The sequence below is a fragment of the Antechinus flavipes genome, chromosome 4, assembly GCF_016432865.1.
Source record: "Antechinus flavipes isolate AdamAnt ecotype Samford, QLD, Australia chromosome 4, AdamAnt_v2, whole genome shotgun sequence".
NCBI lineage: Eukaryota > Metazoa > Chordata > Mammalia > Dasyuromorphia > Dasyuridae > Antechinus > Antechinus flavipes.
Genome location: NC_067401.1, coordinates 2,076,785 through 2,104,520, shown reverse-complemented (window position 1 = coordinate 2,104,520; position 27,736 = coordinate 2,076,785). Strand labels below are relative to the sequence as shown.

General features: G+C 55.8%; 2 protein-coding genes across 2 annotated transcripts in view; one reads left to right on the top strand and one right to left on the bottom strand.

The window, feature by feature from the left end:
- Positions 1 to 2,276: 2,276 nt before the first annotated feature.
- Positions 2,277 to 11,382, bottom strand: YBEY (ybeY metalloendoribonuclease). Its single transcript, XM_051998345.1, has 5 exons — positions 11,222 to 11,382; positions 8,319 to 8,568; positions 6,744 to 6,875; positions 5,961 to 6,029; positions 2,277 to 5,556 (listed from the first exon to the last, which is right to left on the bottom strand). The coding sequence occupies exons 2-5, from the start codon at positions 8,526 to 8,528 to the stop codon at positions 5,467 to 5,469; spliced, it is 501 nt and encodes a 166-aa protein (XP_051854305.1). The 5' UTR covers positions 8,529 to 8,568; positions 11,222 to 11,382; the 3' UTR covers positions 2,277 to 5,466.
- Positions 11,383 to 11,497: 115 nt separating this feature from the next.
- MCM3AP (minichromosome maintenance complex component 3 associated protein) overlaps positions 11,498 to 27,736 on the top strand; it is a 31,686-nt gene continuing 15,447 nt past the window's right edge. The window contains exons 1-12 of the mRNA XM_051998302.1: positions 11,498 to 11,602; positions 13,448 to 14,706; positions 14,829 to 15,052; positions 16,616 to 16,694; positions 16,946 to 17,099; positions 18,342 to 18,538; positions 19,541 to 19,680; positions 21,262 to 21,459; positions 22,243 to 22,511; positions 25,141 to 25,303; positions 26,613 to 26,773; positions 27,462 to 27,703. Of these exons, the coding sequence (XP_051854262.1) occupies positions 13,536 to 14,706; positions 14,829 to 15,052; positions 16,616 to 16,694; positions 16,946 to 17,099; positions 18,342 to 18,538; positions 19,541 to 19,680; positions 21,262 to 21,459; positions 22,243 to 22,511; positions 25,141 to 25,303; positions 26,613 to 26,773; positions 27,462 to 27,703 (2,998 nt within the window). The 5' untranslated portion in view covers positions 11,498 to 11,602; positions 13,448 to 13,535. The remainder of the gene's footprint in view (positions 11,603 to 13,447; positions 14,707 to 14,828; positions 15,053 to 16,615; positions 16,695 to 16,945; positions 17,100 to 18,341; positions 18,539 to 19,540; positions 19,681 to 21,261; positions 21,460 to 22,242; positions 22,512 to 25,140; positions 25,304 to 26,612; positions 26,774 to 27,461; positions 27,704 to 27,736) is intronic.

Here is a 27,736-nt window from a genome sequence, read left to right as displayed (position 1 = left end):
AGGTCAGGCTCTGGGCCCCCACGGGCCCCCCTCGTCAGCCTGGCCCAGACTCTCCTCTCCACAGGGCCCTCGGCAGCCCGGCTCTCTCCCTCTGCCTGGTGCCAGCCTTTGGACCCGCGGTCGGAATCTCTCCTTCGCCGCCTAAAGGGCTTCGGGCTTCAACTGCCGACTGAGTGTCCGGATCACGCGAAGTCCAGCGGTGTTTGGGCCAGGCTGGTCACAGAGCCAAACAGGCTGGCTTTGATCCCACCTGTACTCTTAAAACCGGCCCTGCTGGGGTGGAACCTCCTACAAGGAGCCCTCGGGGACTGCACCTCCCTTCCCACCCCAAGTCGGGAGTACTGGCTCCTGCTGCAGGTTTGCTCATAGTCAGCAATATTTATTTTCACTTTTTTAATAGCTTTTATTTGCAAGTTCTATGCCTGGGTAATTTTTCAGCATTGACAATTGCCAAACCTTTTGTTCCAATTTTCCCCTCCTTCCCCCCATCCCCTCCCCCAGATGGCAGGGAGACCGATACATGTTAAATATGTTAAAGTATACATTAAATATGATATAAGTATACATGTCCAAGCAGTTATTTTGCTGCACAAAAAGAGTCAGACTTTGAAATAACGTACAATCAGCCTGGGAAGGAATCCAAAATGCAGGTGGGCCAAAATAGAGGGGTTGGGAATTCGATGTGCTGATTCCTAGTCATCTCCCCGAGTTCTCTCGCTGGGCAGAGCTGCTTCAGTTCATTCCTGCCCCATTGGAGCTGATTTGGGTCCTCTCATTGCTGAGGATGGTCACGTCCATCACAGTCAATCATCATATAGTGTTGTTGTTGAAGTAAACAGTGATCTCCTGGCCCTGCTCGTTTCCCTCAGCATCAGTTCCTGTGAGTCTCGCCAGTCCTCTCTGTATTCGTCCTGCTGGTCATTCCTTACCGAACAATAATATTCCATAACATTCATAGACCACAACTTATTCAGCCCTTCCCCTGGTGACGGGCACCGCTCAGGTTCCAGTTTCTGGCCCCTGCAGACAGGGCGGCCGCAAATTCGTGCACATGCAGGCCCCTTTCCCTCCTTTAGTATCTCTTTGGGGTATAAGCCCAGTAGTAGCACTGTCAGCAAATATTTATGAAGTAGGTACTGTGTGCCAAGGAAACAAGAGGCCTAAGACTGCCCTCCAGAGGGGGAGCGCCTCCGAGGGGAGGTGGGAGGCCATCTGAGGGGGTTGGAGTCAGGAGGAAGAGCGCCTCTCTTTGGCCGAGAATGGAGGCGCCCTGAGGACAGGACCTCCCCCTGGCCTGGGAGGGAGACTGCGCCTGCTGGGAAGGGACGCTCACATATGGCTGAGAAGGCGTGGCTCTCCACTCACTCAGCTGACCTGCCGTCCCTCCCCCTGGGGCCACAGAGCCAGCCGGGGGGTGGTGGGAGGGCTCTGCCATGGAGTCGGCCCCCACGTCGGGCAAGGGGGCCAGCCCATCCCCCACAGCCCTGGTGGAAGTGAGTGATCCTGCCTCTGGGTTTTCCTGGATGAACTGGATCAGGACCGAGCCAGATGCGGGGCCGGTATTTCTACCAGAAACTGCTCAGCCCCAGGGCTGCCTGCTCGGCCCCAGTGCCCCTGCCCCTCTTACCCGCAGGCACAAAGTGGCTTTCCTACAGCAGGAAACCACAGGGCCTACCTGGCTCCCTGTTACCTCCCGGGTAAATGCAAGGAGCTCTTGACACCAATCCATAGCATCCCCTGGGAAGCCCCTCCTCCCCTACACGGGGAGGGGCCAGCCCAGAGGATAATGGGAGCAGGGCATCCACACAGGTCCCAAAGACATCCGGAGGGACGCAGTGATGGGAAAGGACAGAAGCTCCTTTTCTGCGAAAGGTCCTAGCTGGGCATCCTACAAGTCACGGGGTCTCCCTGAGCCAAAGGGACGGCTCGGCATCAGTCAATGGGCTTCTCCGGGCTCTGCCGCGAGTCCGGGCTTCCTGGATCCGAGTTCCAATCCTACCTCAAGGCGCTGATTGAGATAAGGACAAGGGCAAGGTTCAAGAGGAACAGAATGGGACTGAAGCCCCTGCTGAGAGGGTGGAGATGGAGCAGGAGCCCCTGAGCCCGAGCCCCGTGTGGGCCCTCCTGCCTGGGCAGCAAGGCTCCGAGCCCAGAGGCGTCCGGGGGGGGGGGGGGCGATGCCAGGGAGTCCGCTGAGCCAAGGCCCCCGTGTGGAAGCTACAGAAGGGTGTGAGGGACGTAGACCTTTCCCCAAAACGACTACTCAGATCAATCAGTAGAAAGCAGAAAAGTTATTTATTCATAAATTCTCATGAGAAGGAGCAATTCCACTGCCAGGAGGGAGAGAAAGCTCGCGGTAGAAGGGCTAAAGATTTAGGGAAGCTCCGCAGTTTTTATAGGCTCTGTTACAAAGGATTACATCATAGGGTGGGGAGCGCTGAGAGATAGGGGCCCTCTCCCCTAACTGAATGGTAAAAGTTGGTGCCGAAGGCAGATCGGCAGGGAACGCTTCGTTTCCCCGATTCCGAGAGGAATCATCGTCGGCTTCTCAAACTTGAGCTTTCTGAGCTGACGGCATTTAACATCTAAATACTGATAACATTCAACAAGGAGAAATGGCATCATTTCTGGTTAAGTAAATCCATCTAGCTTTAAGTAAATACTGGCTCGCACACCCGGACTTCTGCAGGTCCCGGGGGCAGAGAGATAATAAAATACAGAAAAAGAATTGAACCGTTCCTCTTAAGTTCTTCACTTTCTCTCTCCATTCCACCCAAGGGGAACATGCGGGAGGTTGGGGGGGGGGGCACTCCCCAAGTCAGAGCGCAGTGGCCGGCGTGGGCCCCGACCCTGCAACTTCCTCTCCTCCCAACTGGTCAAGGGAGAACCCGCCCGGGGAATGGAGAATTGGAGGGGTCGGTGCTAACAGAAAAGACTCGGAGGGTGCAGGAAACGCGGCTGTGGGGGCAAAGCGCTGGGCCGAGGGGGCGGCCGTCCCCAGGAAGAGGGGGGCACCAGGTGCGATGGAGCCGCTGTGGGGGGAGGGGGGGAAAGGGGCTGTACAAAGGGTTTGGAAGCCTTGATGAGCAGCCAGCATTGCGGGACCCAGTGATAACCTCCTGGGAGGGACACCGAGACACGCGGGCGGCAACGGGGACCTTGGCCTTACTCTCCATTTGGGGGGAGGCGAAAGGGCAGGTTTTAGTAAAGGAATAAAAGACCCTCCCGGGCCCAGCAACGTTGCGCTACTTCCCAGCAGCTGCTAAGCAGTGTGGAGCCCCCTATGGGGAGCGACCGCCATCGCCCAGCCTCCCCTCTGGCGAGGTGTGTTCCCGCAGGGGCCGTGGGCAGGACGGGCGGGTCCACGTGTCTTTTTATATTTTAAACGAGTTTGTCATGGAAGCAGGGCCGACTCTTCCTCTGAATGGCCTCGGGCTTCATGGGAGGGAGCGGAATTACCCCCAGTGCTTCTGCCTGTGACCCCTAGAGAGGGGGAGCCCAGCGCCTCTCTCCTCCTTAGGAAGCGCTTTCCCTCCCGCGGCTTCTGGCTAAAGCTCTCAGGTTCCCAGGCAGCCCGGGAGGGCCCTCTGGCTTGGGGGAGGAGTGCCCGCAGGCGCCCCTCCCTCTGCCCAGCACGGAGAACAGGAGCCACAGCCCGCCCTTCCGGCAGAAAGGCCTCCAGGAGTGTCCGCTCACCGGCATCTGCGTGGAGGAGGAGAGCAAAAAGCAAGTGCTGGGCCAACAGCGAGTTGGCGCCTGCTGCATACCGGGCGCTTTCCCTCGGGAGAAGGTCCTGGACTCTGGGAGGGGGGCGCCGACTTTGAAGGAGGGAGCCCCGAGGGGGAAGAACATCCCAGGCTCCTGGTGTCCTGACAGCTTGGAAGGAGCTGGGCCCTCGGACCCCCAAGGAGGGGGCTCCCAGGAACCAGGCGAGGTCTCCCCCTCACCCCCCCACATTGATTCTGGGATGTCCCCAGTGGTGCTCGTCAGCACTGAAGGACAAGGGTCCAAGGTCTGTTCTGCTCTCCCGCTGAGGAGGGGGGGGGTGGGCGAGCTGTGGTTGTGTCCATGGTGCCCCCTCAGCCCGCCCTTGCTTGCAGGTTTGAGGACCAGCTGTGCTGCCGGCTGAGCGAAGACCCCCCACCCCTTGGCTATGTCCCTCTCCCGGCTCAGCGCCATGTCCCAGTCGGTCAGTCAGTGATGCAGCTCCCTCTGCTGGCCAGGATGCAGGTGAGGGGCCTCCCGCCCTGGCTCTGGGCCCCAGAGGCTGCCCTCGGTACCGCCCGGACCGCGAGTCCCCGCCCTGAGCCCATCATGCCCGCGGCTTTGGGAGCAGTGAATGAGCGGCTCTCATCGGGTGCCTGGCCCCGAGCGGGCCCACGTGCCGTCCCTGTGGCTCAGTCCCCACATGATGGGCAATGGCTCCCCCCGGTTTTGCTCGTGAGCCCCCCAAGGCTCTCCCTCCCCTAGAGGGGGTCAGTCTACTCGGTAAACAAACTGGGGAGAAGCATCTGGCTGAGGAAGCACTCCCGTTCTGCAGCGAGCTCACAGGAAAACGGCAACGGTGGCTAAGCAGGAGCAAAGGAACAGGACTTGTCCCCCCTGGAGGCCCAGGGAGAGGGCCTCGGGTCTCCCCTCCCGGGCTGCTTCCTCTCGGCTGCCAGGGCTGGCCACCCTGCCCCCCACAGCAGGCCAGCACACTGCCAGGCTCCTCCCCCAGGCCCCAGGGATGGAAGCCCCGCCTCTGAGGAGAAGGCTGGCCCTGGCTATCAGGGACTTAGAAAAGCTAATCAAGCCCCCCAAGGGGAGGACGGGGCTCCCAAGTGCCACCTGTCAGCCTCGAGAGACCTGGAAAGGGCGGCCTTGATGCCGGCTTGCCCCTTCTCCCAAGGGTTTCATGTGACTGAGGGACTCCTCCAGGCTCTGTCCAGGCTCGGGCCCAAAGGCCCCGAGGGGTCCTTGCCCCGCAGGTGAGGCATCCTGGCCCGGAGTCTGGGCAATGGGCACATATTGATCCCAAGAGCCAACGTGGCCCTCACCAATGGATGGAGGGCCCTGGGGCTCCCCAAGCCTGCAGGTCTTTCCTCGAGAACCCCGGCGGAGAGCCCACAGGCCTTGCTCGGCCACACCAGCTGGCCCGGAGCCTGGTGAGGTGCCCGCTTCTCCTTGCCCTCTAAACTGTAGCACACTGTCCTACTTCCCCATCCTCTCGCCTTTTGGCCCCAAAGCTCCAGGGGGCACTGCCCATGCCCTCAGGCACTCTTCCCTTCCTGGGCAGGTGGCAGGACCTGTGCTTCCCGGTGTCCCAGGAGAGTGGGGCCCGCCATTGGGGCAGCTGCCTTCAGCCCCCCCCCTCCCGCCCCCCTCGGGAGCCACAGCTCCTTGCTGCACCCACTCCCCCGTCCGGGGCCGCCGTCCCGTCTGGTCCCTGAGCTCGGGGCAGCTACGACAGATCCGTGAAGGGCATCATCCAAAAAGGTTCTTGGTCAGGGGCTGGAGGCTGGTCCCGGCGACCTTGTTCAGCGCTTCCAGCGTGAGCTTTTCTTTGCGATACATCTGAAGCAGAGGGGGCAGGAAGGGCCATCAGGCCGTGTGCGGAGGGCTGGAGCGAGCCCCGGGACTGGCAGATGCTGCAGCAAGTGGGCCCGGCCAGGGAGAAAGCACCGGCGGGGAGCGGAACCGGGCCCACTGACCACACTTTCCTTTCCACCGTTTGTTTTTGTGCCTCCTTGAGTGACTTTATCCCCCAATCCCCCCTCTCCATGTGAGATGACACAGCCCCACCCCCGGTGGCCAGGCTGACACAAGCAGAACCCCAGAAATCAGACCCGGCTCCTCCCCCCCAAGCCCACGGCAGCCCCGCGGACGGGCAATGCTGACGACTCTGGGGGGAGGGGGCTGCTCACGAGCAGGGCCTGCGTGGGAACGGGGCACTGTGGGAACCGGACCCCGGCACCTACCTCCTGCCACTCGGCTGCTGTGCTGTGCTTGTACCCGAGCAAATGGCAGAGCCCGTGAGCCGCCGTCACCTGGCAAAGAAACGGACCCACGTGTTCCACGGAAAGGACCCGCGGGTAACGCGAAGGAACTAAGCTGGAGAGCCGCCCCCGCCCCTTTTTATTCTGGGTTAAGGCTGGGCCGAGGCACAGGGTGAGCGGGTCTGGGCCGTGACCTGGATCAGTGATGAGGACACGGGCGTCTGGTCCAAACTCAGTTTGGGAAGGGGGGGCATGGACTCCCAGCAGGGACTCGATGGGGGCCCTCCTGAAGCCCAGCCCGCCCCCTACAAAGTCTGGGCAGGAACAGCTGAAAGCGGGAATTCCCCTCACAGGCCTGGGGAGCTCAGCTCCCTGCAGGCCTGTGGGTCTGGCCATGAGGCCCTGCTGAGTGAGGGGGGTGGAAGGGATCGTGGGGGGGAGGAGGGAGCATGGGAGGACAGGGGGGAGCACAGGAGGATCTGCCACTGCTCTGGCTGCCGGCCTCCTGGACCTCACTCCTCTTCTGGAGAGGTCTCAGAGATCGCAAAGGTGGCCAAAAGGTTAACGGCCTCGCAGCGCCCGGACGGTTCTCCCCGACCCGGCAGCTGGCCCCAGCGGGCCTCTGCTTTCCTCCCCCGACATTCGCTACGTGCCTCTGGAGGAATGAGGGGGCCCTGGTTGCACAAACCCCGCCCCGCGGCCCTCCCTGGAGATGCTCTCGGGGGCCGAGCACAAAGGAGCAGGGCCGCGCTCCCCGCCGCTCACCGTCAGGACGTCGTAGTAGTCTTCCCCGTTCTCTCGGCACTGGTGGAAGATGTACTCCACTCCCAGGAAGAGATCTCCCAAGTTGAAGTCGTCGCGGCTCTCGGGCTGAGGCACTGCCCCTGCCCTCAGGTTCTGCCAAGGGGAAAACACGACCCCCAATGCTATCGGCCCCAGGCAGCGCTGGGGGGGCAACTGGAAGGCTGTGGTCCCCGGGGGCTGGGAAGCCCACTCTGACACAATCAGGTCACCCGAGACAGCCAGCGTCCTTCCTCAGAGGATGAGTGCTAGGATGGGGGGGAGGGGGGGTTCCCTCCCGCTCAAACCCTGGGCGACCCCTTTCTCCAGGCCCAGGCAGGCTGCTCCGAGAATGCGACGAGTGCCAGTTTAACCAGCGACCACACCCCCTCGCCCATGTCCTATGTTCTGGGGGACAATCTTCCCTCCGGGAGCCCCAACTTTCACCAACAACCCCCGGGCAGCCTGAAAGACCTTTACTCTCCTTTGTCATCTTGGACATGTCCTAACTGTGCCATCGAGGTGGGCACCCCAGAGGCTGCTGGGAGAGCTTTGCCAAGACAGAGAAGCAGCGTGACAGTGTGCCAGGCCCGAAGTGACACCAATGGGCCGCCCCCCTCCCCAACTCTCTGCTCTGTCCCTCTTGCTTAATCCTGCATCTGTGGGAGAAAACGAGGGCTGAGTCCCAGAGGCAACAGAAGGGTTAAAGACCCAAAGCTCTGGCTGAGCCGGGCGGGGGTGGGTGGAAGGCAGCCCCCCCCTCCCCTCCCCCCCAAGCAGACAACTTGGAACAGCGCCTCCAGAGGCTGCCGAGCAGCGCAGCACACAGAGGCTCGGACGCCCCTCCGGCCCCAGAGCACTTAGAAGGGCGCAGCAAAGGCCAGTCGGCTGCGTGCGGGAGTGGGGGGAATAAAATCTGCAATTTGAAGTTCTAAAAAAATCACTAAAAACCTTTGTGCGTAATTGGGAAAAAGTTTTAAAACACCCCAAAGACGGGCCAGAGAGGCCCCGCCTGGGAACCTCCTCAGCAAGCACTGATCAGTACTGCGTCCGAGGCCGCTGAGAGCCCCAGAGTCACAAGGCCACATCCAGCCCTAAGGCCAAGGGAGTCTTTTGCTTCTCTAGAGACCCTGCGGGCCCCGCTGCAGCCCCTCCCTTGGTGTCCGCTCTGGGGCCCCATGGAAAAGGCCAATGAATCCCTTCAGACCGGCAGGAGGTTCCCGAAGCCTTCTCTTCTCCGGGCCGGGCAGGCCCTGTCCCCTCCTCGAGGGGCCCTGGGCGTCTGGCTCTCTCGGAGCATGACCCCGCAGGGGTGGCCTGACTGACCAGGGTATGGAGGCCATGGTGGGAACAGCCCCTCCCCCTCGGGGCCCCCAAAGGCACAGACCCGATTGTTTCCCCGCCACTACCAGGCTTCTCGAATAAAAGGGAGAAAAGACAATCTCTAGGAGAAACGACTTGTCTGAAAACAGGCCCCCGTGAGCCTGACCTTCCATAATGGGAATAAAATCGGGGCTCTGGAGGCGAGGCAGGCCCGGAGCAGCCAAGAAGCCACCTTACCTCGTGAAAGGGAAACGAGAGCACGTCGGTGGGGCCGTGGCTGCGTCTGTAGGTTCTGTTAAGGCGCTGAATGCCCGCGTTGTCCATACATATCACTCCCAGGTCAAACTGCCGGATGCCCAGGATGTTTCGGAGCAGTTCGATTCTGGCCCGAAGCGGGACCCTCCGGATGGGGATGACGCTCTGCAGGTTCCTGAGCACGAGGCTCATCTTGAGACCGGGAGGACCCTAAGTGGGTTGTGAGGAGACCCTGCGAATTACACACGAGCGCCAACATTAGATCCGGCAAGTGATACCACGGTCGCCTAACAACAGCACGAGCAGAAACGTTAGCTGGGAGCGCTCAGCAATGGTTGTGCTTCGAGGTTCCCGAGCAGAGACCGACCGACCTTATAGGGATGAGTTTTCTGGCCAAAGTCAAGATTCAAGGCTAAGAAGCGTGTTCTGACCGAGATCAAGGTCAGCTTGCTCTAAGCCCGAGCTCTATTCACAAGGGAGCACAATGTAGCATGTTGACAATTAGAACAGAGTTTATAAACACCGGTCCAACAGCTCAAAACAAAACCAAAAAGCCACAGTGATGCTTTCGGCTCCACATCACGGCCATTTTTCTGCTCCTCTCTACCCGGGACTTGAAACTAAGCAAACGAGGCTCTGTACTTTGCCGGCCTCTTCTGAAAAGGCCCCACAAAAACAAGGCCTTGGGGACCTGGGGCACCGCAGAACGCGAGGAACGTCCGACACGCAGCCTTTTGGCTCAGAGCTCGGCCTCCAGGCTCTTCCTTGCAGACTGGTTGACTGGAAACCCAACACTCTCTCTCTCTTTGGCAGAATTTAGATCTCTTAACTCGCTAAAACCGTTTTTTAAAACAAAAAACCAAACCACGGCACAGCTAAGAGGCCCCTGCACGTGAGAAGGAAGCGCGAGAACATTCTTTAGCCAGCTTTGCCTCTTCCCAGGCCTTTTATCGGCCGCAGCCTCCGCGTCTCTCCCCGGGCCTCTCCCCTTCTCAGCGGAGGACCACCCTTCACACTTCCAACCGCAGAGCTCCCTGCCCCCATCCTGTGACGTGACAGGTTCCCCTGTAAAGCTTTCACTCCTACTGCTGACAAAGGTCTTCTCACTGCCGAGGCTGAGCCCTGACCTCATCCTTTCCCGGCTCTTCAACAGGTGCAGCCAGAAGAACCTGCGTTCAAACCCAGTCTCAGACTCGGATTTCTCTCCGTCACCTCCCGTTCTGTCCTCTGGGACCAAGGAGAATGAGCCTGACCCTTCTTTAAGCACCCCAAGATGGCTTCCATGCGCCTCCGGAATCTTCTTCAACCAATCCTCCAGTGTGTATGAGCCCTAAGCTTTCTTTTGTTCCTAAGACACAAATGGTTTAGAGAAATGGAGAGGTAAACTATCCTAAGTGCAGGAAAGGGAAAGAAGAACCAGCAAGAGACCCAGGAGGAACAAACAGCGGCAAGACAGAAAGCCTGATGGACCTGGTGGGGGCGTGTGATGGTTCTCCGGGAGAGGCTTTCTCGGGGAGGTTTTCAGAGGCAGCTTTAGTTTCGGTTCAGATCAATCACCCAAATGCAGCCAGCTGGTAAAATCCAAGCGTTTATTTTCTCCTTGCGAGTCTTGTTCCCTTGCCTGGGGCCCGGCAGCTTTCGGGAGAGCCTTTCAGACCAGCTTGGTCTCAGTGGGGGAAGGGCAGGCGGCCGGCCACCCCTTGGCGTGAGAAGGAGTGAATGAATCTGGCTGCCCTCTGCCTCCGCCTCCGAGAGCGCAGCTTCTTCTGACCTGACCCACTTCACTAACTCAGCTCCTTTGTACGGCTTTTCGAGGTGTGAACTCCAAGGCTGAGCCCTCCTCTGAGAGGGTTTGTGGCTTGTGACTCTCCCCAAAGTGGGAACTCCGACCAGTACTTAGATGCCTCAGGGGGGGAGGGTTTGCTAAGGGCCAGGCTGACTCAGGCAAGTGGCTGCTCACTTTGTAAGGGTTCTAACGGACGCGGGAGCGGCCCCGCCAGACGCCAGGGAGAGGAGCGGGGAGCCGTTAGCAGCGGTGCGGCTGGAGGAGCTTCTGGGACCAGGAGCCAGAGCCCAAGGGGCAGCAGAAAGGGCTCCCGAGAGCTCGGCAACAACAGCGCCGCAGGCGAGTGGCCGTCACACGTGCACGTGGGCCCAGAGCGAGGGTAACACACGGGGAGGCGGGGCAGGTCTCCGCTTTCCAGCACCTCTCTGACAGCTCTAGGAGCCGCAGGGAAACGTGGCCAGACAGGACCAAGCCTTTAGTCCAACGGGCTCTCAGAGGGCCCGAGGCTCGGAAACAGCCAAAGGCACCGAAACAAGGCGGAGCCCCGGTCTGAGCCCAGGCCTCCAGGTCCAGAGCCACGCCCACCGCGCTTCCCCACGCTTTCTCTCCGCCTGTGCCTGGCTTCCAAGAGCAAGGGAAGTGGGGCAGTGAGGGGAGCGGGCTGAGCCGCAGGCAGGGGGCAGCACCCCCTCCCGGCACACCGACACCCCGTGGGCGGGGCACCCCGAGGCAGGAGCGACCAGGGGTCCCTGAGGCTCCCAGAGCTGGCGGCCTCTCGCCTGGTCCCGGCAGCGCCCCCAGGCCGGCGTCTTCTGGGGGGAGTTTGCCTTGGGCTTCCTCATCCTGAACCACAGCAGTGAGGCTGGGGACGGGGGTGGCCACGATGAAGGGGGATGGGGAGGGCGAAGGAGGAGGAGGAGGAGGGTGAGAAGGATGAAGATGGCCAAAATGAAGAGGAGGAGGAGGACGAGGGGCCGCTCAGGGCCACCTCCGCGCGCACCCGCGGGCTCGCTGTAGCCCCGCCCCTCTGGGCCTCCACTTCTCCCGTGTCACCGCCCCTTCGGGAAGCCCCTCCCCCGCGGGGCCTCAGTTTGCTCGCCTGTACAAGGAGAGGTTTGGCTTCCGAGGGCTCCCGCTGGCTTCAGGAGCTGCCTCCCACCCGCGCTCCGGCGGCGACTGCCCGGCTTCCACACTTCCGCGGGCTCCTAAATCAGGTACCACGCAGGTACGCACGCAGGTACACAGAGAAGCAAACACCCGTACTGCGCACGCGCAGCACGCACACGTTGCGCAAGCGCAAATTCAACTTCCGGTCGCGGGGTAGGGCTGAGAGAGAGACACTTCCGCGCGCGACCGGAAGCGGCTTTGGGTCCGTCTTTGTTTACGGCCCCCCGGGCAGGTGGCTCCTCGTCCTCTTCGCTGGCCTCGGACCCGGAGCCGGCTGAACGTCCGCCAGTCCTTCTGTTCGTGCTGCGAGGAGGTGAGTGCCGGCAGGGGCTGGGGGATTGGGGCGGCGTCTCCCTGCCGGGTCGGGACTTAGCGGTCGTATCGCCTTCTTCCTTCTTTCCTTCTCGTCTTACAGACGGGGAAACTGAGGCAGCTTGAATGTGTGGCGGGCGCAGGCCTTGCAGGCAGGAAGAGCCGGCAGCCAGCCTTCTCCCCGTCCCGGCCTCGGGTTTCCCCGTCGGCGAACCGAGGGGGCCGCCCCTCCTCCCCGCCGAGGAAACTGAGTCTGGGACGGAGACGGGCCTTGCCCGGGTGACGGGGGGGGGGGGGGGGGGGGGGGGGGGGGGGGGGGGGGGGGGGCTCTTTCTCTTCTCGCCCCGCCCCCTGCCCCGTGGTGGCCCAGAGCCTGGTACGCAGTCGGTGCCGAACTAGTGCTGCTTGTGCTCGCGGGCTGGGTGAGAGCATGGGGGCCTGAGGCCCGGGCCGGGTCCAGGCGGTTGGTCAGCGCCCCTTGGCCGGCCGGGGACTGCCTGGAGACTCCCTCCTCTCCACAGGGACAGTAACTTTCCGCACCCCGCGGAGTCCTTTGCGGTGACTCGCCCAAGGTCACACAGCTCGGACATCCCGCGGCTGGGTCTGGCCCTGGGGAGCCCGCATGCAGAGGGAAGCGGCGGGAAGACTGGCACGAGGTGGTGCCCGACCTCGGTCTCTGGGGTCCCCGAATGGGAGCCCCCGCCCCTCCCCCAGAGAGCACCACCAGGGGTGGAGCTTGCAGGGCTCCCCAGTAGTCCGAGTGCAGAGAGCCGGGAAGGGTGGGAGGGGCGTGTATCTGTGCTCAAAGATTTCTGGGAGGGGGGTCAGGCGTGGAGCTGCCTTCGCTAAACATGGTTCCAAAGAACAGCAGGATGGGGGTCCCCCAGTCGGAAAGAAGGCCTGGGAAGAGAGATGAGCTCGCACTCCTTGGGCCCTCCCGGGTGTGGGAGGGCTGTGGGCCTCCGGGGAGCCCTCCCCTGTGTGCCAGGAGCTCCTCTCTTTGCATCATGGGGCTGTGGTGAGAGTCCCCGGGACATTAAATGCGGCAGCAGCCAATGGGGTCTGATTGTTAAACTGTCCCAGGCAGCTGTTGGGAATGGGTTCAGGCTGAGCCCCTCCCCCTTTGCTCTTCTCCCTCCTTCCCTTCCCTCTCTCCTCTCCCTCCTCCTCCCTTCCTCTGCCCCTCCACTCCCCCTGATCTCAGTTCTCCTCCCTCTCAGTCCTCAGACCCCTGGGGTTGGCTCTGCCTCGTCCCCAGCTGGAGAAAGCTATGGGGGAAGTGGGGGGAGGGGAGCAGCAGAAGTCCTCCGGGCCAGACTTCTCAGTTACAGGGAAGGGGGGGGAAGGAGGGGGCTGTGAGTGGCGCAGTGAGGGGCGAGCCGGCCCTTGAACCCCAGGCCTTGTTCCTCTGGCCTCTATCTTCTCTCACACCTCTGTGACTTAATGTGATGATGTGCAGAAATTGCTAAGAGATTTTTCCTGTGGGGGGGGTTGTGCAATTAGATTATCAGCCCCCCTTTTTTGTTTCTATAAGTAAATGTTCCTCTAGTTTTCACTTAACTTCCACCCCAAGTTAGTTCATGTTATTTCTCGTGTGTCACTGTTGACCAACAGAATACCGCACGGTGGGGGGGGGGGGGCGCGGATGCTCCTACTGTGTGACCTCGGGCAAATCACTAATTACCCGTCCGAGTCCCCTGGTTAAATAGGAGTTTTGCACTCCCTTCGGACCGGGCCTCCTCAGGGTGCAATAAAAGAACCCGCGGGAAGCCCTTCGCAAGCCTCAGAGGGCGATCCCAGTGTCGTCTTGCTCCTAACTCGTGATTCCCTCTTCTCTGCCTTTCAGCTGCTGGGGATGGCAAAGATGAAGACAAACTTAGAGCAGGAGGTTGTTTCGTCGCTCTTTTAATCTTTTTTGAGAATTGGTTTGGAAGATGAACCCCAACAGTCTTTTTGGGGGACAGCAATCCAGTATGTTCTCCTCCTCTCCCAGTGGCTCCCTGGGAACATTTCAGGTTCAGCCACCATTTCGATTTGGTCAGCCCTCGCTTTTTGGACAGAACGCTGTGGGCTCAGGGCAGAACACAGGATTTGCCCAGACTTCCGGGGGGACCCAGTCTTCCCCAGGATCTACGCTAGGATTCTCAGCCAACTCCGGTATCGGGTCTCACTCTGTGCCGGCCCCCCAGGCTCCTGTCTTCACGGCGGCTTCCGGACCCCCCAGTACATCTGCCCCCAGCAATGCGGGATTCAGTTTCAAGACGCCCACCAATATCGGAGCTTTTCCCAGCACCCCCAGCTTTGGGCACGGTAGCGGGGAAGCATCCGGTTTGGGCCGATCTGAGTTCAGCTTTAAGCCTCCTGAAAGCGCAACCTTCAGACCGATCTTTGGGGCAGAATCGGAGCCGGAGAAGACCCAGAGCCAGATCACTCCGGGCTCTTTCACCTTCTCCCACCCAGTTAGTGGTGGGCCTGAGGCGCTGGGCTCCTTCACGTTTTCCCAGGGCTCAAGTAGCTCAGGCACCAGCCCAAGTTTTACTTTCTCCAAACCAACTAGCAACTCTTCGACTTTTGCCTCTGTAAGTCAGAATGTGGAGGAGGAAAAGAGGGGCCCTAAACCAGCATTTGGGAGTTCAGGGAGCAGCTTCACGAGCTTCGCATCCCCAGGCTCTGTAGGGGAGCCCTTTTCTATGAGCAAAGCAGTGGGCAAGCTGGGAAGGGATGATGCTGGTGGCCAGGGAGGGTTGCTGTCTGGGCACGTGAAAGGGCTGAAAAGGAAGGAAGACCACGACCGGTCACCCAGGAGACGAGACTACGACGCCGTAGATGACGTGGAGCTCTTGTCACGGGGAGATCATCCTCCAGAGAAGCGTCCCCCCCGCCTGGCTCGCCCGCGGGGCGGCGGCTTGTTTGGGCGGACGCTGCAGGACATGCTGAGGAGCAACAAAGAAGGCGGCCGCCTGGGAAGCAAAGAAATAAAAAAGGAAGTGGGGAGTTTAGAATCCGGCGAGACGGATCACGGCGCTGCAGCGGGCGCGACCTCATCCATCTTGTCCATCCCCCGGCTGAAGGAGGAGGAAATGGATGGCAAAAGCGGCCAGGAAGGTACGTACTCACCGCAGCCTCTTGAGAGTAACGGAAGGCCAAAGGGCAAAGGCATTCTCTGGTCCCTATGCGGCCACCTCCTCAGCCCCCGCTGACCCAGCTCCCTTCTGCTTCCCTCTCAGTGTCCGCCAACAGGGTTACCCCTTCCCGCCGAGGGAAGAAGGAGAGCGTGGATAGCTCTAGCAGCCTGTCACCCAGCGAGCTCACCGCCATTCAGTGCAAGAACATCCCCAACTACCTCAACGACAGGGCGATCTTGGAGGAGCACTTTGGTCGATTTGGGAAGGTGCAGCGCATCTATCCCCGGCGCAACCGAAAGCTCGCCATCGTGCACTTCTCAGACCACGTGAGTATTCTCCCGGGGGAGGCGGGGGGGGCGCTCTGCTGGACTTGGCCCAGCTCTGCCTCCTCTGGGTGTTGCCCCCTCTTCCATTCCCTCTCTGATAGTCTTTGCCTTCCTTCTTGGGCATGATTAAGGCATCTACTGAGCAGCTACTGTGTGCCAGGGCTGTAAAGAAAATAAAGACCATCCTGTCTTCCAGGGCTTATTGGCCAAAGCAAATAACAATAAGCAAACAAACTTATATCCCGACAAATGCGGGTGAGCTGGGGGGGGTGATTGATTAACAGATGGAAGGCAGTGTGATTGGTTAGTATTTGGAGCAGAGGATGGAGAATGTTCCAGGCCCAGGGGCCACAAGCCGGAGGCCTGTGTGGCTGGATCAGCCTCCTGCGCCAGGGAGGCCTCTGATTTTCAACTCTGTGTCAAAGGCTTGAACAGGAAACCCATTTCCCGTTGTTTTGGCTCCTGCTCCTCTTGCCCCGCTTTATGTTGGTGGGCCATGTCTGCCAGTACATGTGGCAGCTTGGTTTGAGCTGCAGCCGGTGCTATGCCCAAGTTGCCAGTCACCAAATGAAAGCAAATTGATTAAGGACAGTGGACAGTCTATCCACCAAGGCAGATCGACCCATCTGTAACATGACACATGGTTTTGGAGAGTTGCTCTGGCCAAAAGAGTCCTCTGGCCACGGCCAGCCTTTGTCCTTAGTGAGCTGATCCTTCGGAAGCTTCCTGCTGTCGTGAGAAATGCTTTCTTGTGTGGCCTCTGTTGCTGTCCCTTTCCTTCTCTCTTTATTTCTTTCATTCAGTGTTTCCAGTGGCATTAAAAAGTTTTTTAACATTCATTTAAAAAAATTTTGAGTTGTGTGTTGCTTCCCTTCCTCCCATCCTCTCCTCAAGAAGGCGAGCAGTTTGCTTCAGATAACGCACGTGTAGTCGTGCAAAACGTATTTCTACATTAGCCATGTTATATTAGAAAACACAGACCCCTTTGCCCTGACCCCCAAAAAAGAAAAAAAAAAGTGAGAAAGTGCTTTGGTCTGCATTCATGTTTCACCAGTTCTTCCTGTGGAGGTGGAGAATATTTTCCAGCGAGTTCTTTAGAATCGTCTTGGATTACCATATTGTTGAGAAGGGCTAAATTCTGGCAGATCATCCTACAGTGTTGCTATGACTGTGCACTATGTTCTGCTTACTTCACTTGAGGTGAAAAGGAAACAGTGGAAAGCACACCCAATTTTTCTGGACTCCACCTGCTTGTTGTTTCTTCTAGCCCAATTGTATTCCATCGTAGTCACACCCCACATCTTGGTCAGCCGTCCCCCAGCACGAGGACGTCTGTCGGATAAAGAGCAGCTGCCGTCGCATGTGCAGTGCATCCTTTTCCTTCCCCTTTTCTGTTCGAGGCCAGCCGCATATTCTCCACAGCATGACCGGCTTTGAGTGGGATCATTTTGTTCCCAAACATTTTCTCTGGAGTTGTTTCCGCTGCTTCCTTTTCCACTCAGTTATTGTCCCTCCCTTTGGTGCTCCAACTTCCTGCTTAGGGGTTCTGGAATTGATTTTCAGGCGTCTGCTGCCCTGGCTCGGAAGAAAGGGAAAGGCTTGCATAAAGACGTACTCATCTTCTGGCACAAGAAAAAAATAAGTGAGTTGATTTGGCCCTTTTCTGCTGGATTTAAAGCTGATGGTGGGGTGGGAACAGATTGGGGTGACCTGGTGGGTGGCTCCCCCAGTGCCCAATGATGACCAGCTTAAGGAACTAAGTGGCAGAGCCAGCCTCTGCCCTCCTCATCACCTACGTGTTGCTTTGTTCTAAATGATAACGTCCAGTTCCTGCGGAGCACCTCCTTCTAACCCCAGGCTTAGAAACTCCTGATCTAAGTTGATTCTCTTTAGGTCCCAGTAAGAAGGATTTTTCCCCAAAGGAGAAAAAGTCAAGTGAGGGGGAAGCTAGTCAGAGCTGTGAAGACTCGCCTTTCCAGCGCTCCCCGCTGCGCAAACCCCTCTTGAGACCTGCCACTGGCGGTAGCAGCAGCCTTCTGAGTAAAAGGTAAGCCTGGTGGTTATAACCTGTGAGTAAAGCTAGAGAACAGTTGCACATGTGCTCATCTGCACACAGGGGTTTCCTCCCCTTAAATGGGGGTTCTCCAAGGAGAGAAGTTGTCTCACTTTGGTCTTGTCTCTAGTGTTCTGCACAGTACCCAATAGGTGCTTAATAAATGCTCATTAAATTGCCAAGTGGGATCTTGTCTAGACAATCAGGAACTGAGCTATTTATGTAGTGAGGAGTGTGGTTTTGGCTGTACGTTATAAAACGGTAGCCTTTTTGGTCCATTTATGCGTCAGAATTCTGAATTAAGGATCTGATTTGAATTGATCTTACAAATGGCAAACATGTTTTATGACCCGTGAAATAAAAACGAACAGAAGATGTTTCCACATTGAATCTTAGTGGAAGCTTCCTTTCTAAATGAGGGAACTTATCAAATGGAATAATTCTGTAGCACTCTTCCCACCATCATCCCACTGTTCCAGCATTGGAATGAAACCTTCCTAATAAATACACAGAATTAAGCCAAACGGATGCCCCTAAATGTCTGCCTCAGACAGCCCCTTAAGTCCCTTGCCTCTCGCTCAGGAGGAAGAGAGAGCGTGGCAGCTTTGGGTCTTTGGAGTCAAACTTGGATTGGACTGAGCAGGAGAGTTTTTAGAGGTGCTCTAACAGTGCCGTCATTTTGCAAATTGTTTTACTTGCTCATTCAAATCGAAGGAGTTTGTTTAGACTTCCCAGTGACAGTGAGATTGTAGACCTGACCCTCTGCCCCCAGTTAGAATGGCTGCCGAGGCTGTAGTCCTGCCCTTTCCATTTAAGTTTATGGCAACCCGCTTCCCAGCCAATTAAAGAATCCTGGGTGTGTAGAAGGAAAGTATTGGAGTATTGGGCAGGTTTTCCTCTTAGCTGGCTTTGGGGCCCTCACTCCTAGCTGGACTGCAGTCAGGTGGGAGCTCTACAGAGCCCATGGAGAACTCAGAGAAGGACTTTGTGGTGGAGGAAGAAACCAAGGGCTTGTGCCCCCTGAAATTCACACAAGGTGGGGGGCTAAAAGGAGGTTTCCAGGGGGGGCTTTAACAGGAGATTGAGGACAGGCAGCCTTGGAGTGCAGGCTGTGTTAGTGAAGGAGGCATCTGTATCGGTGACATCACAAAGCTACAGCTGAGGCTTTATGGCGAGCAGGCCAGGTAAGTCAAGTCAGCTCTGGGAGCCAATCAAGCACGTTGTTCTCCTTTCTAGTTCTCCAGTTAAGAAATCAAGCCATACCAAGTCTCTGCAGTTTGAGGGGGAGCCCTTTGATTCTGGGCCTGAGATCCCGAGCTCAGACAACCTGGGACTGTCAGTGACCACCCTCAGCACCTTGATGGGCACGGTGGCCGAGACGTCGGAGGACAAGTACCGCCTCCTTGACCAGAGGGATAAGATCATGAGGCAAGGTAGGCTGTGGGTGAGCTGGGGTGGGTGGTGGGCACCGAGATGCCCCCCTTCTCAGCTCCTACGGAGCCGCCAGCACTGTGGCAGATAAGCCGCAGATTCGTGAGGTGTTTTCTTGTGTCTCTCGGCTACAGTGAGCGAGGACCGAGGACTCTTTGGTGGCTTTGCCGTTTTCCTTGGCGTTGCCACGTGGATATAAATGATCGAATCTAAACTCCTTGTGGGCAGGGGGTGTTGCACTAGGAAGTGCTTCCCAGTTGGGAGGTGAGTGGCGGGCTCTGTGGCTGGTGGCTTTCTCGGTAGGAGTTGGAGCACCGCACCCGTGCAGTAGAGATCTGGGAGAGCTGGGGCTTGCGGGGCCCTGACCCATGATTTGAGGTTTATACAGGCCAAACATGGAGAGGAGACACGGTCCGCTCTTGGACTGAGAGGGAGCTATCAGAGTGATTTCTAGTTCTCACCTAGACTCATTTTCCATGTGTTAATGAGACATTCCTAAACTTCCCCAACTGATGGGACAGTGCAGCAAGCGCTGGGCCTGGAGTTCAAATTCAGCTGCACACTTTTCCTAGCTGTGTGACTCTGGACTAGTCATTTCACCTCTCATTTGTAGAGTGGGATAATGTTGGCCCCGGCCGTGTTAGGAGGATCCAACGAGATAAAATTTGTGAAGCGCTTAGCACACAGTGGACATTAAATAAGAGCTTATTTATTTCTTCTTTCTCTCCCTTCCCCCTGAAAACAAGGACTTTTGTGTTTGCTTAGAGCTATCCTTTGGGATTCCTACTTTCCTGAGGCCTTCAGGAGTGACAGTGCGGCATCCCAAGGCCCTCTCTAACCGCACAGCCTCAGTTTGGCAGCTTCTCCTTCCACAGCCTTCACGTGCAAGCCGAGACCCCTCTGGGGTCTGTGCATCGTGTGGCTCTTTGAGCAAGGAGCTGCTTCCTTGTCCTTGGTCCTTCCAAACTAATAGTGATCCCTTCCTTCTCTTTGCCATTGGCTAGCTCGCGTCAAGAGAACGGATCTGGACAAAGCGAAAGCCTTTGTTGGGACGTGCCCAGACATGTGTCCTGAGAAAGAGCGGTACATGAGAGAGACCAGGAACCAGTTGAGCTCTTTCGAAGTGATCCCTGGCACAGATCAGGTAGGGTCCCGTGGGGGCCGAGCCCGGCCTTGATTTCTCCTGTGCTGTGACCTCATTGGTGTGCCCTTCCTGTCTGCTCTGGGTGCAGGGATGTGAGATCCCACTTCCTGTGCCCGCTTTGGAATCTTCTGGGGGCTGGGGACGCTTGTCCTTGTCTTAGCAGGTGGGAAATTTGGAGCCCAGAAAGATTGCGATTCCATCATCGGCAGCTCTTTGAGCATCTCCGGAAGGATGCGTGGGTGGTAGAGGGTGTTTGGGGGGCAGCGGCAATCTTGCAGTCAGTAAAAGAGCGACACTGGTGTAAATCCGGGCCACTTGCCTCCTCCTCTTCCGCGTCTGTCAGCCGCTGCCGCCACAGCCCAACCTGGCGACCGGTCCCTGCTCCTGGGGACAGTGTAGATACGTGGCCACGTGTCCCTGATACAAGGGTGGCCTAGTGGCCTTGGCTGGTGTGAGTTGTCCTTCAGGTGTCCACGTAGTGACAAGGAGGCCACATAGACATGCAGCTGGAGGGCACGGAAGGCCTGGCAGAGGTCCCTGGTGCAGGGTCATGGCAGGACTGGGATGGGTGTGGTCCCACGGGACACACTTCCACATATAAGTCATCCTGGGCTCAGCAGAGGCAGTGGTCTGGGCTGCCTGATAAGGCAGCGTGTGGGAAGCTTTGGGAATCCGGCCTTTCCACCTGGTGGGAGGCCCTGTATGGACTTGTGGGTCTTTGCTCGGGACGGTGTGCTGGGGGTCCTTCCTTTGGCCTCAGGTTAGGGGCTGTGGAGAGAAGAGCTCACTCTCTGGACAAGGACTTGGCTGCCCTGTAGGCGGCCCCTGCAAGGTCATCATTGACCTTTCTCGAGTCTGTGGGCATCCTGAGGGCTGTGGGAGGGAGGCTTTTCTCACAGATGATCACTGTACAATCTATCAGTCCATTGCTGCTGATGCTTTTGGAGCTTTCCTTTGATTTGAACCAGGTAGACTGAGCTCTTGTCCCGGCCCTGCCGCTGGTGACCTGTGTGACCTCAGTTGGTCACTTCCCTTCCTGGTTCTCTGCTTCCTCATCTGTGAGATTGGGGGAGGAGTTGCACTAGTTTGCTTTTCAGACCCTTTGGTGTGTAGGGTCCTGGGAGCCCGTGATGTTAAACAAGACTTGTTCTGTATCTTTATTAGAAAATTAAGAGTCTCCTTTCAAGAAGCACGAGGCTGGGTATAGGTTGTTATCGGGAGAATGTATGACGGGAAAAGGAGGTGTGCCCTTCCCCCAGCCGTAGCGACAGATGATGAGCACAGCCTCCACGCCCCACGGTACCCTTGTGATGGTAGGGCAGAGAGGCCCTTTTTCAGTTCCTCAGTGAGGAGCTCAGGGGAGGAGGAGAGTCACCCGGGATGGCCCGGCCGAGCTGCATAGGCCCACCCCGCTCCTGCGAGGAGCTCCCTACTGGCAAGGTCCCCTGTTTGCTCCTACGCCTTGGCCTCCGGGCCGTGATGGGGTTTAGTCCTGAGTAAAGTGTTGGGCGTGTGGGCCTTCCAGGGCGAGCAGGAGTCACAAAGGCTAACTAACGGAAGACTTTTCTGCCCTCTTCTCAGGTGGACCATGCGGCGGCAATAAAGGAATACAGCCGCTCCTCAGCTGACCAGGAGGAGCCTCTGCCTCATGAGCTGCGTCCCTCAGGGGTGCTCAGCATGACCATGGACTACCTCGTCACTCAGATCATGGACCAGAGGGAAGGGAGCTCGCGCGACTGGTACGACTTTGTATGGAACAGGACCCGCGGAATAAGGAAGGTATGCGCCGAGCCTCCTCCCGTTTTGGCAGCATAGCCCAGCTGGGGGGGCTCGCTCGGCCGGGCCGGCCCTAGGTGGCAGACACAGGAGGCTTGTCCCCAGCTCGCAGATGATGAGAAAAGTGTCAGGTGAATGAAGTCCCTTCAGGTTCTGCACTAGGGCCGATCATTCCTCACCACCTTCATAATGATAACTGAGTCCCAAGTATCATCCCACAGCACCTCCAAATCATGGAGAGTGTGTGTCTCTGTGTCTCTGTGTGTGGGTGTCTTGTGTATCTGTGTCATTGTGTGTATATCTGTGTCTGTGTTAAGTGCCTGCCTGTGTACCTGTGTGTGTGTGTGTGTGTGTGTGTGTGTGTGTGTGTGTGTGTGTACTTGAATCTCCTTGTGAATGTTATCTGGGCCTGCCAGTGTGTATCTGGGCCTGCCTATGTGTATCTGTATGTCTTTGTGTATCTCTGTCTCTGTGTGTCTGTGTATGTGTCTATGTCTACCTGTGTGTGTGTGTGTGTGTGTCTGCCTGTGTATATATTTCTGTATGTATGTGTATGTGTCTGACTCTATATATTCATCTGCCTCTGTGTGTGCATCTGCCTCTGTGTGTGTGTGTGTGTGTGTGTGTGCACACGTGTGCCTGTATCTACGTGTATGTCTGCCGGACCCTTGTTGCCACGATCCTGAGAAGCAGGTGGTCTGTACCCGTCGGGCTGACCCTGCCGACTTGGAGTCACGATGCCCCTCTCACTGCCCGCTTTTGTCCGGCTCTGTTCTCCTTGGGTAGGACATCACCCAGCAGCACCTCTGTGACCCCCTCACGGTGTCGCTGATCGAGAAGTGCACCCGCTTCCACATCCACTGCGCGCACTCGATGTGTGAGGAGCCCATGTGCTCATTCGACGCCAAGATCAACCATGAGAATATGACCAAGTGCTTGCAGAGCCTGAAGGAGATGTACCAGGACCTGGCTAACAAGGGCGTCCTCTGTGCCAGTGAAGCGGAATTCCGAGGCTACAATGTTCTGCTCAATCTCAACAAGGGTGACATCCTAAGGCAGGTGCTCCTTGGGGGGGGGGGGAGGGGGGAGGGAAGAGCATGGAGAGGGGAGAGGAGGGAGGAGATGGAGCAGGAGCTCTGAGTGAGAGCCTCCAGGGAGAGCTCATTTAGTGAGAACTGGAACACGAGCCCTGTCTCTGGGGCAGCTGCAGGGGCAGGCAGAGGAGATGGCTTCAGTACTAGGGAGCTCAAGTAGGAGAAGCCGAGCGGGAAGTCCATGTCCTGGTGAGGGGTGGACACACAAACAAATCCTCATTTGGATGAGCACAGCCTGGAGCTGGCACGCTCAGGGAACAGGTGTTGACTAATATGCGGGAGCTCTGAGGTGTTTGTATTTCAAGACCTGACTCTTCTTAACTCACCTTTTCTTTCCTCACTATTTTATAATGTCTGTATCTGCGATGAAGCCTAAGTTTTAAAGATAAGCCTCTGGGAAAAGAATGTAGGTAGAGGTTAGAATTTGAATGGCCTGACAGGGTCCAAGAGACTCTTGTCGCCCTTCTTGAATAGTTCAAAAAGGCTTTTTTTGGGAAATTGTATTACTCTTCCCTCAAAATACTCATGAACTAAAATTTCTATCTGAGTTTATAGGTGTTTGAGGTTTGACTATACAAATAAAATCATTCTATGTAATATTCTCTCTAAAATGTAATGTTCTCTGTTGAGGTTTACTTAGGGATCTTTAGGAGCAGCCTTCATTTCAGTTCAGTAATCACCACACAAGTAGCCAGAGATTAAAGTCCAAATCCTTTATTTGTCTCTTTCCAAGTCTTGTCTCCTTTCCTGCGGCCTGGTTAGCTTTCTTATAGTCCAGATCCTTTATTATCTCCTTTCTGGGGCTGGGCAGCTTTTTCTGGAGGCCTTCTGGATCTTGGTTTCAGTGGAGAAGCGAAGGAGGACAGCCTGTCACCACGGTCTCTGTCTTCCTTAGTTGATTCTGGCTGAGTTTGTCCAAACTTACATGGTCTCTTATCAAAGATGTGAATCTTGTGGAACTATATTAAGTAAGTACATGTACTGAACTAGAGGACTGTTAAGCACCAGGCTAACTAACCATTGTCTCTATCAATTCCACTGACTTAGCACCTTGTTTCAAGTTCTGGCCCATAACAATTGTATAAAAAACCATATCATCTATTGTATTGTATACAAAGTTACCTTTAATCTAGCAACAAAATGTGGCAACTGTTCAAAGTGCTGGAGACAGAAAGAGGAACTTGAAATGGACTATCATGTTGTATACAAAGTTACCTTTAATCTATCAGCAAGCTTGTGGTAACTGTCCAAAGTGCTAGAGACAGAAAGAGGAACGTGAAATTTACTGTCATGTTGTGTACAAAGTTACCTTTATCAGTAAGCTTGTGGTAACTGTCCAAAGTGCTGGAGACAGAAAGATGAACTTGAAATCGACTATCATGTTGTATACAAAGTTACCTTTAATCCATCAGCAAGCTTGTGGTAACTGTCCAAAGTGCTAGAGACAGAAAGAGGAACAAATCGACTGTCGTGTTGTGTACAAAGTTACCTTTAATCTATCAGTAAGCTTGTGGTAACTGTCCAAAGTGCTAGAGACAGAAAGAGGAACGTGAAATCGACTGTCATGTTGTGTACAAAGTTACCTTTAAACTATCAGTAAGCTTGTAACTGTCCAAAGTGCTGGAGACAGAAAGATGAAAATGAAATCGATTATCATATTGTATACAGTTACTTTTAATCTAACAGGAAATGTGGTGAGTGAAGCCTGTGTGCCAGACACTGTCCAAGGTGCTGGAGACAGAAAGATGAAAATGAAACTGGTTCTGCCTCTGGAGCTTAGATTTTACAGGGGAAATGTTGGCTGTCTGCAGGGGAGTCTGAGGGAAAGAAGAAGGCAGCATGGACCCACCCAGTCCCACCCGCGTCTCTCCTTCAAGCCTGAGGTAGACAGCCCAGGACCCAAGGACAGGGGGAGCAACCACCTTTTTAGGCCTGTGCCCTCCAGCTCCTGGAAGCAGCCCCAGGGGAAAGGAGTCTGGGTGCTGTGGTGGCAACCACTGAAGACCCAGAAGGAAAGTCTCTGTTACCAGAGTCCTGGGCTCTCTCCATTGCTTCCATGTCAGAAATGACTGAGATTTTATCGGTGGAAATGGCATCAAAGAGCAGTGTGGCCATCTGTGGCCATCTGCTTTGCCATTGGTCCCTTTGGACCATTGGATTAGTAGTTTTGTCTCTGCCCCGGAGAGTGCGGCTGGCTGGCTTCGCTCTTTGTGTGACTCGCTCTCAGCACTGGTCTTGGCAGCCTGTGAGCACTGGTCCATTCCTTTCTCTTTGTGTGTAAGAGAATGTAGCGATACGTCTCTGAGTCTGTACTCACATCCTAAAGGACTGTCCCATGAATAAAAGGAGGCCTCCCTCTGTAAGTGGCCAAGGCTCACGGCTATCTGGCTAGCGAGGCTCTGGAGTTCTTTCTTTTGGTGTGCACTTCCTGGGAGCACTGAGGGTTCAGATGGTTTGACTGGTGTAGATTCGTACATCTTTCTCAGCGTATGCCCAGTTTGACATGTGCTTATCATGGTGACCCTCTCTTCTCCTTTTCTCTGTCACATTCTTCATTTCTTCACGGATCCCTTTCTGGTTGCGTCCCCAGAGAGGTGCAGCAGTTCCGGCCTGATGTCCGAAACTCCCCTGAGGTGAAATTTGCAGTCCAGGCTTTTGCGGCCCTGAACAGCAACAACTTTGTCAGGTTCTTCAAGCTGGTGCGGTCTGCCTCCTACCTGAATGCCTGCCTCCTGCACTGCTACTTCAATCAGGTGAGTGAGTCGCGATGGAAAGGCTGGAGGATGCATCTCCTTTGCTTTGCCATTTACTGCCAGACCTTGGGCAAGCCACTTTCTATGGTTCTCAGTTTCTCCATCTGCAAAATGAAAGAATGGGTTAGATCAAAGCTGTCAAAACTCATTATAGCTGAACCAGGTGAAAACATTATTGGGAAATGTTTATCCAAATAAATAAAAATGCAGTACATGATGCCAGCTTGCCTGGAGTCAGGAGAATCAGAAACTAGCTTCAGATACTTCCTCTCTGTGACCTTGGGTTTCATCTCTGCTTGCCTCAGTTTTTCTGTAAAATGAGACTCATAAAAATCATTACCTTCCAAGATTGTAACGAGGATCCCATGAGATAATAAGCATAAAGCATTAGGTCAAGACCAGGCACGTAATAGGCTCTCTATAAAAAATCAGGTCATTTTGTTAGCTTTAGTATAAGTCAATATTCAGATTTTTGTTTCGAGTTTGACACTATTGGGTTAATCTTCTGTCAAGTCTCTTCAGATTCTGTGATTCGTGGTGACACCATCTAGTGATGTGGCTTCCTAGTGATCCATGAAAAGAAAAGAAGAATATCAGGGCCAGAAGAGGGTGATCCCAGAAAGCCATTTCCCTTCCTAGCACAAGTCAGCGTTTTTAGTTTGTTAAGCTCTGCAGGAGTTGGGAGATGACATAGATGGACGATCAATCACTGGAATTTTCCATGCAGAGTGGGCAACGTTTTCTTTTGAAAATTCTATCTCTCATCTAAGCCCGGGCATTCTTGGGCTTAGGATCTGGAAATCAGATTTTTAGCTCTAAAAAACATTTTCCTGCATATTTTTCCAACTATTGGTGCCTGAGAAATGACTTGTATTGGAGAGAACTCAGTTTGGGGGGGAAGGGGTTTGTTTTGGGACCTGAAAAGGGTGGCGTCAGCTGGGGTTTTCTATTTTCTCAAAACAAAAGACTCCTCACCCACTCACTATTTGGGAATTCATGGGTCATTTAGGAGGGAGGAGAGCATGTGTTTCATGTCCTTTAGCCTGCGGTGCCATTGTCATTATTGTCTTTATGTGTGAGGCATGTTCGTCCTATGTATAAAAATGGCGCAGGAAGGGTTTGTCCCCAAGCTTGTGGAGTTTGCGCATCTTTATTTGAAGCAGCCCATGAGGAGCTGGTGATCAGGGGAAGAAACTCCCTTCGCGTGATGCAGTAAAGTCCATGGAGCGCACGATCTTGGTTTTGGCGTGACCCTGGCACGTCTGTGGGTGTTGGACAGTTGCCCTTACGTACACCATTTTTCTTCTAGATCCGTAAAGATGCATTGCGGGCTCTCAACGTGGCGTATACAGTGAGCACTCAGAGATCCACGAGCTTTCCCTTGGATAACCTGGTGCCCATGTTACTGTTCAGAGATGCCGAGGAAGCGACTGACTTCTTGAGTTACTATGGCCTCAGTGTGTCTGATGGGTGAGAAAGCCAGAGCCGTTGGATCTCTCTGGAGCCCCCCTCCCTTGCTTGAGGCTGTGAGCTGCCGCAGCCGAGCTTTGTCCATGGACTTGGTACCTCAGGGTCCCCTTTCCTTATCACATACCTGCCGTTTGCCAAGAGACAGCAGGGATCGACTCCCCTCTTGATGGTGACCCTCCCTCGTGCCCCTTCTAATGCTTTACAATGGCTCAGATATGGCCTAGATTTTTCAAAGGGCTTGCAGTGGCCTTGAGGCCGGGAAGCTCTGGGGCCAACTTCACCAAGGATGGAGAGGCTGGTGACCAGCTTGGCTCCTTCTGTCTTTGAGACAGCTAAGTCAGGGAGGCGTTGTGGTGGGTGTGGATAGCTCCTAGACGTGGCCCAGGGTAAATAGTCCTGTATAAGCGTGTTATTTCCAGTTTGTCTCTGCCTTTTTGGATCAGTTACTCTTGTCTAAATGAGACATTCTCTGCATCATATTTGTTCTTTGTTGATGACACCAAAATGATGGCCCAGGAATGCTGGACTCCATGCGGCCACCTGAATGGCGCCTCTTCCCGTCCTAATGTAAGAGCGCTGACTCACGCTCAGAGACCCAGGTTCATGAGTTCAGAGGGAGTGCGATGATGTTGGAAGGTAGCATTTCTTTCTGGTGGTTTTGATTTCCTCTGGTTTGTTTTGGGGACAGCTGTGTTGAGCTTAATCGGTCCGCCTTCTTGGAACCCGAGGGCTTATCCAAGGCAAAGAAGTGCACTTTTATCACTGAGAAGCTCACTGTCTCCGTTGGAGAGGTGGTGAATGGGGGGCCGTTACCCCCCGTCCCTCGTCACATCCCGGTGTGTAGCTTCAATACGCAGAACAAATACGTGGGAGAGAGCACGGCTTCTGAGTCTGCTCTGAGTGGACAGAAACCCAGTATGGAGAGTGGAGGTGAGTCAATGAAGTTACCTTGGGGACGCAAGT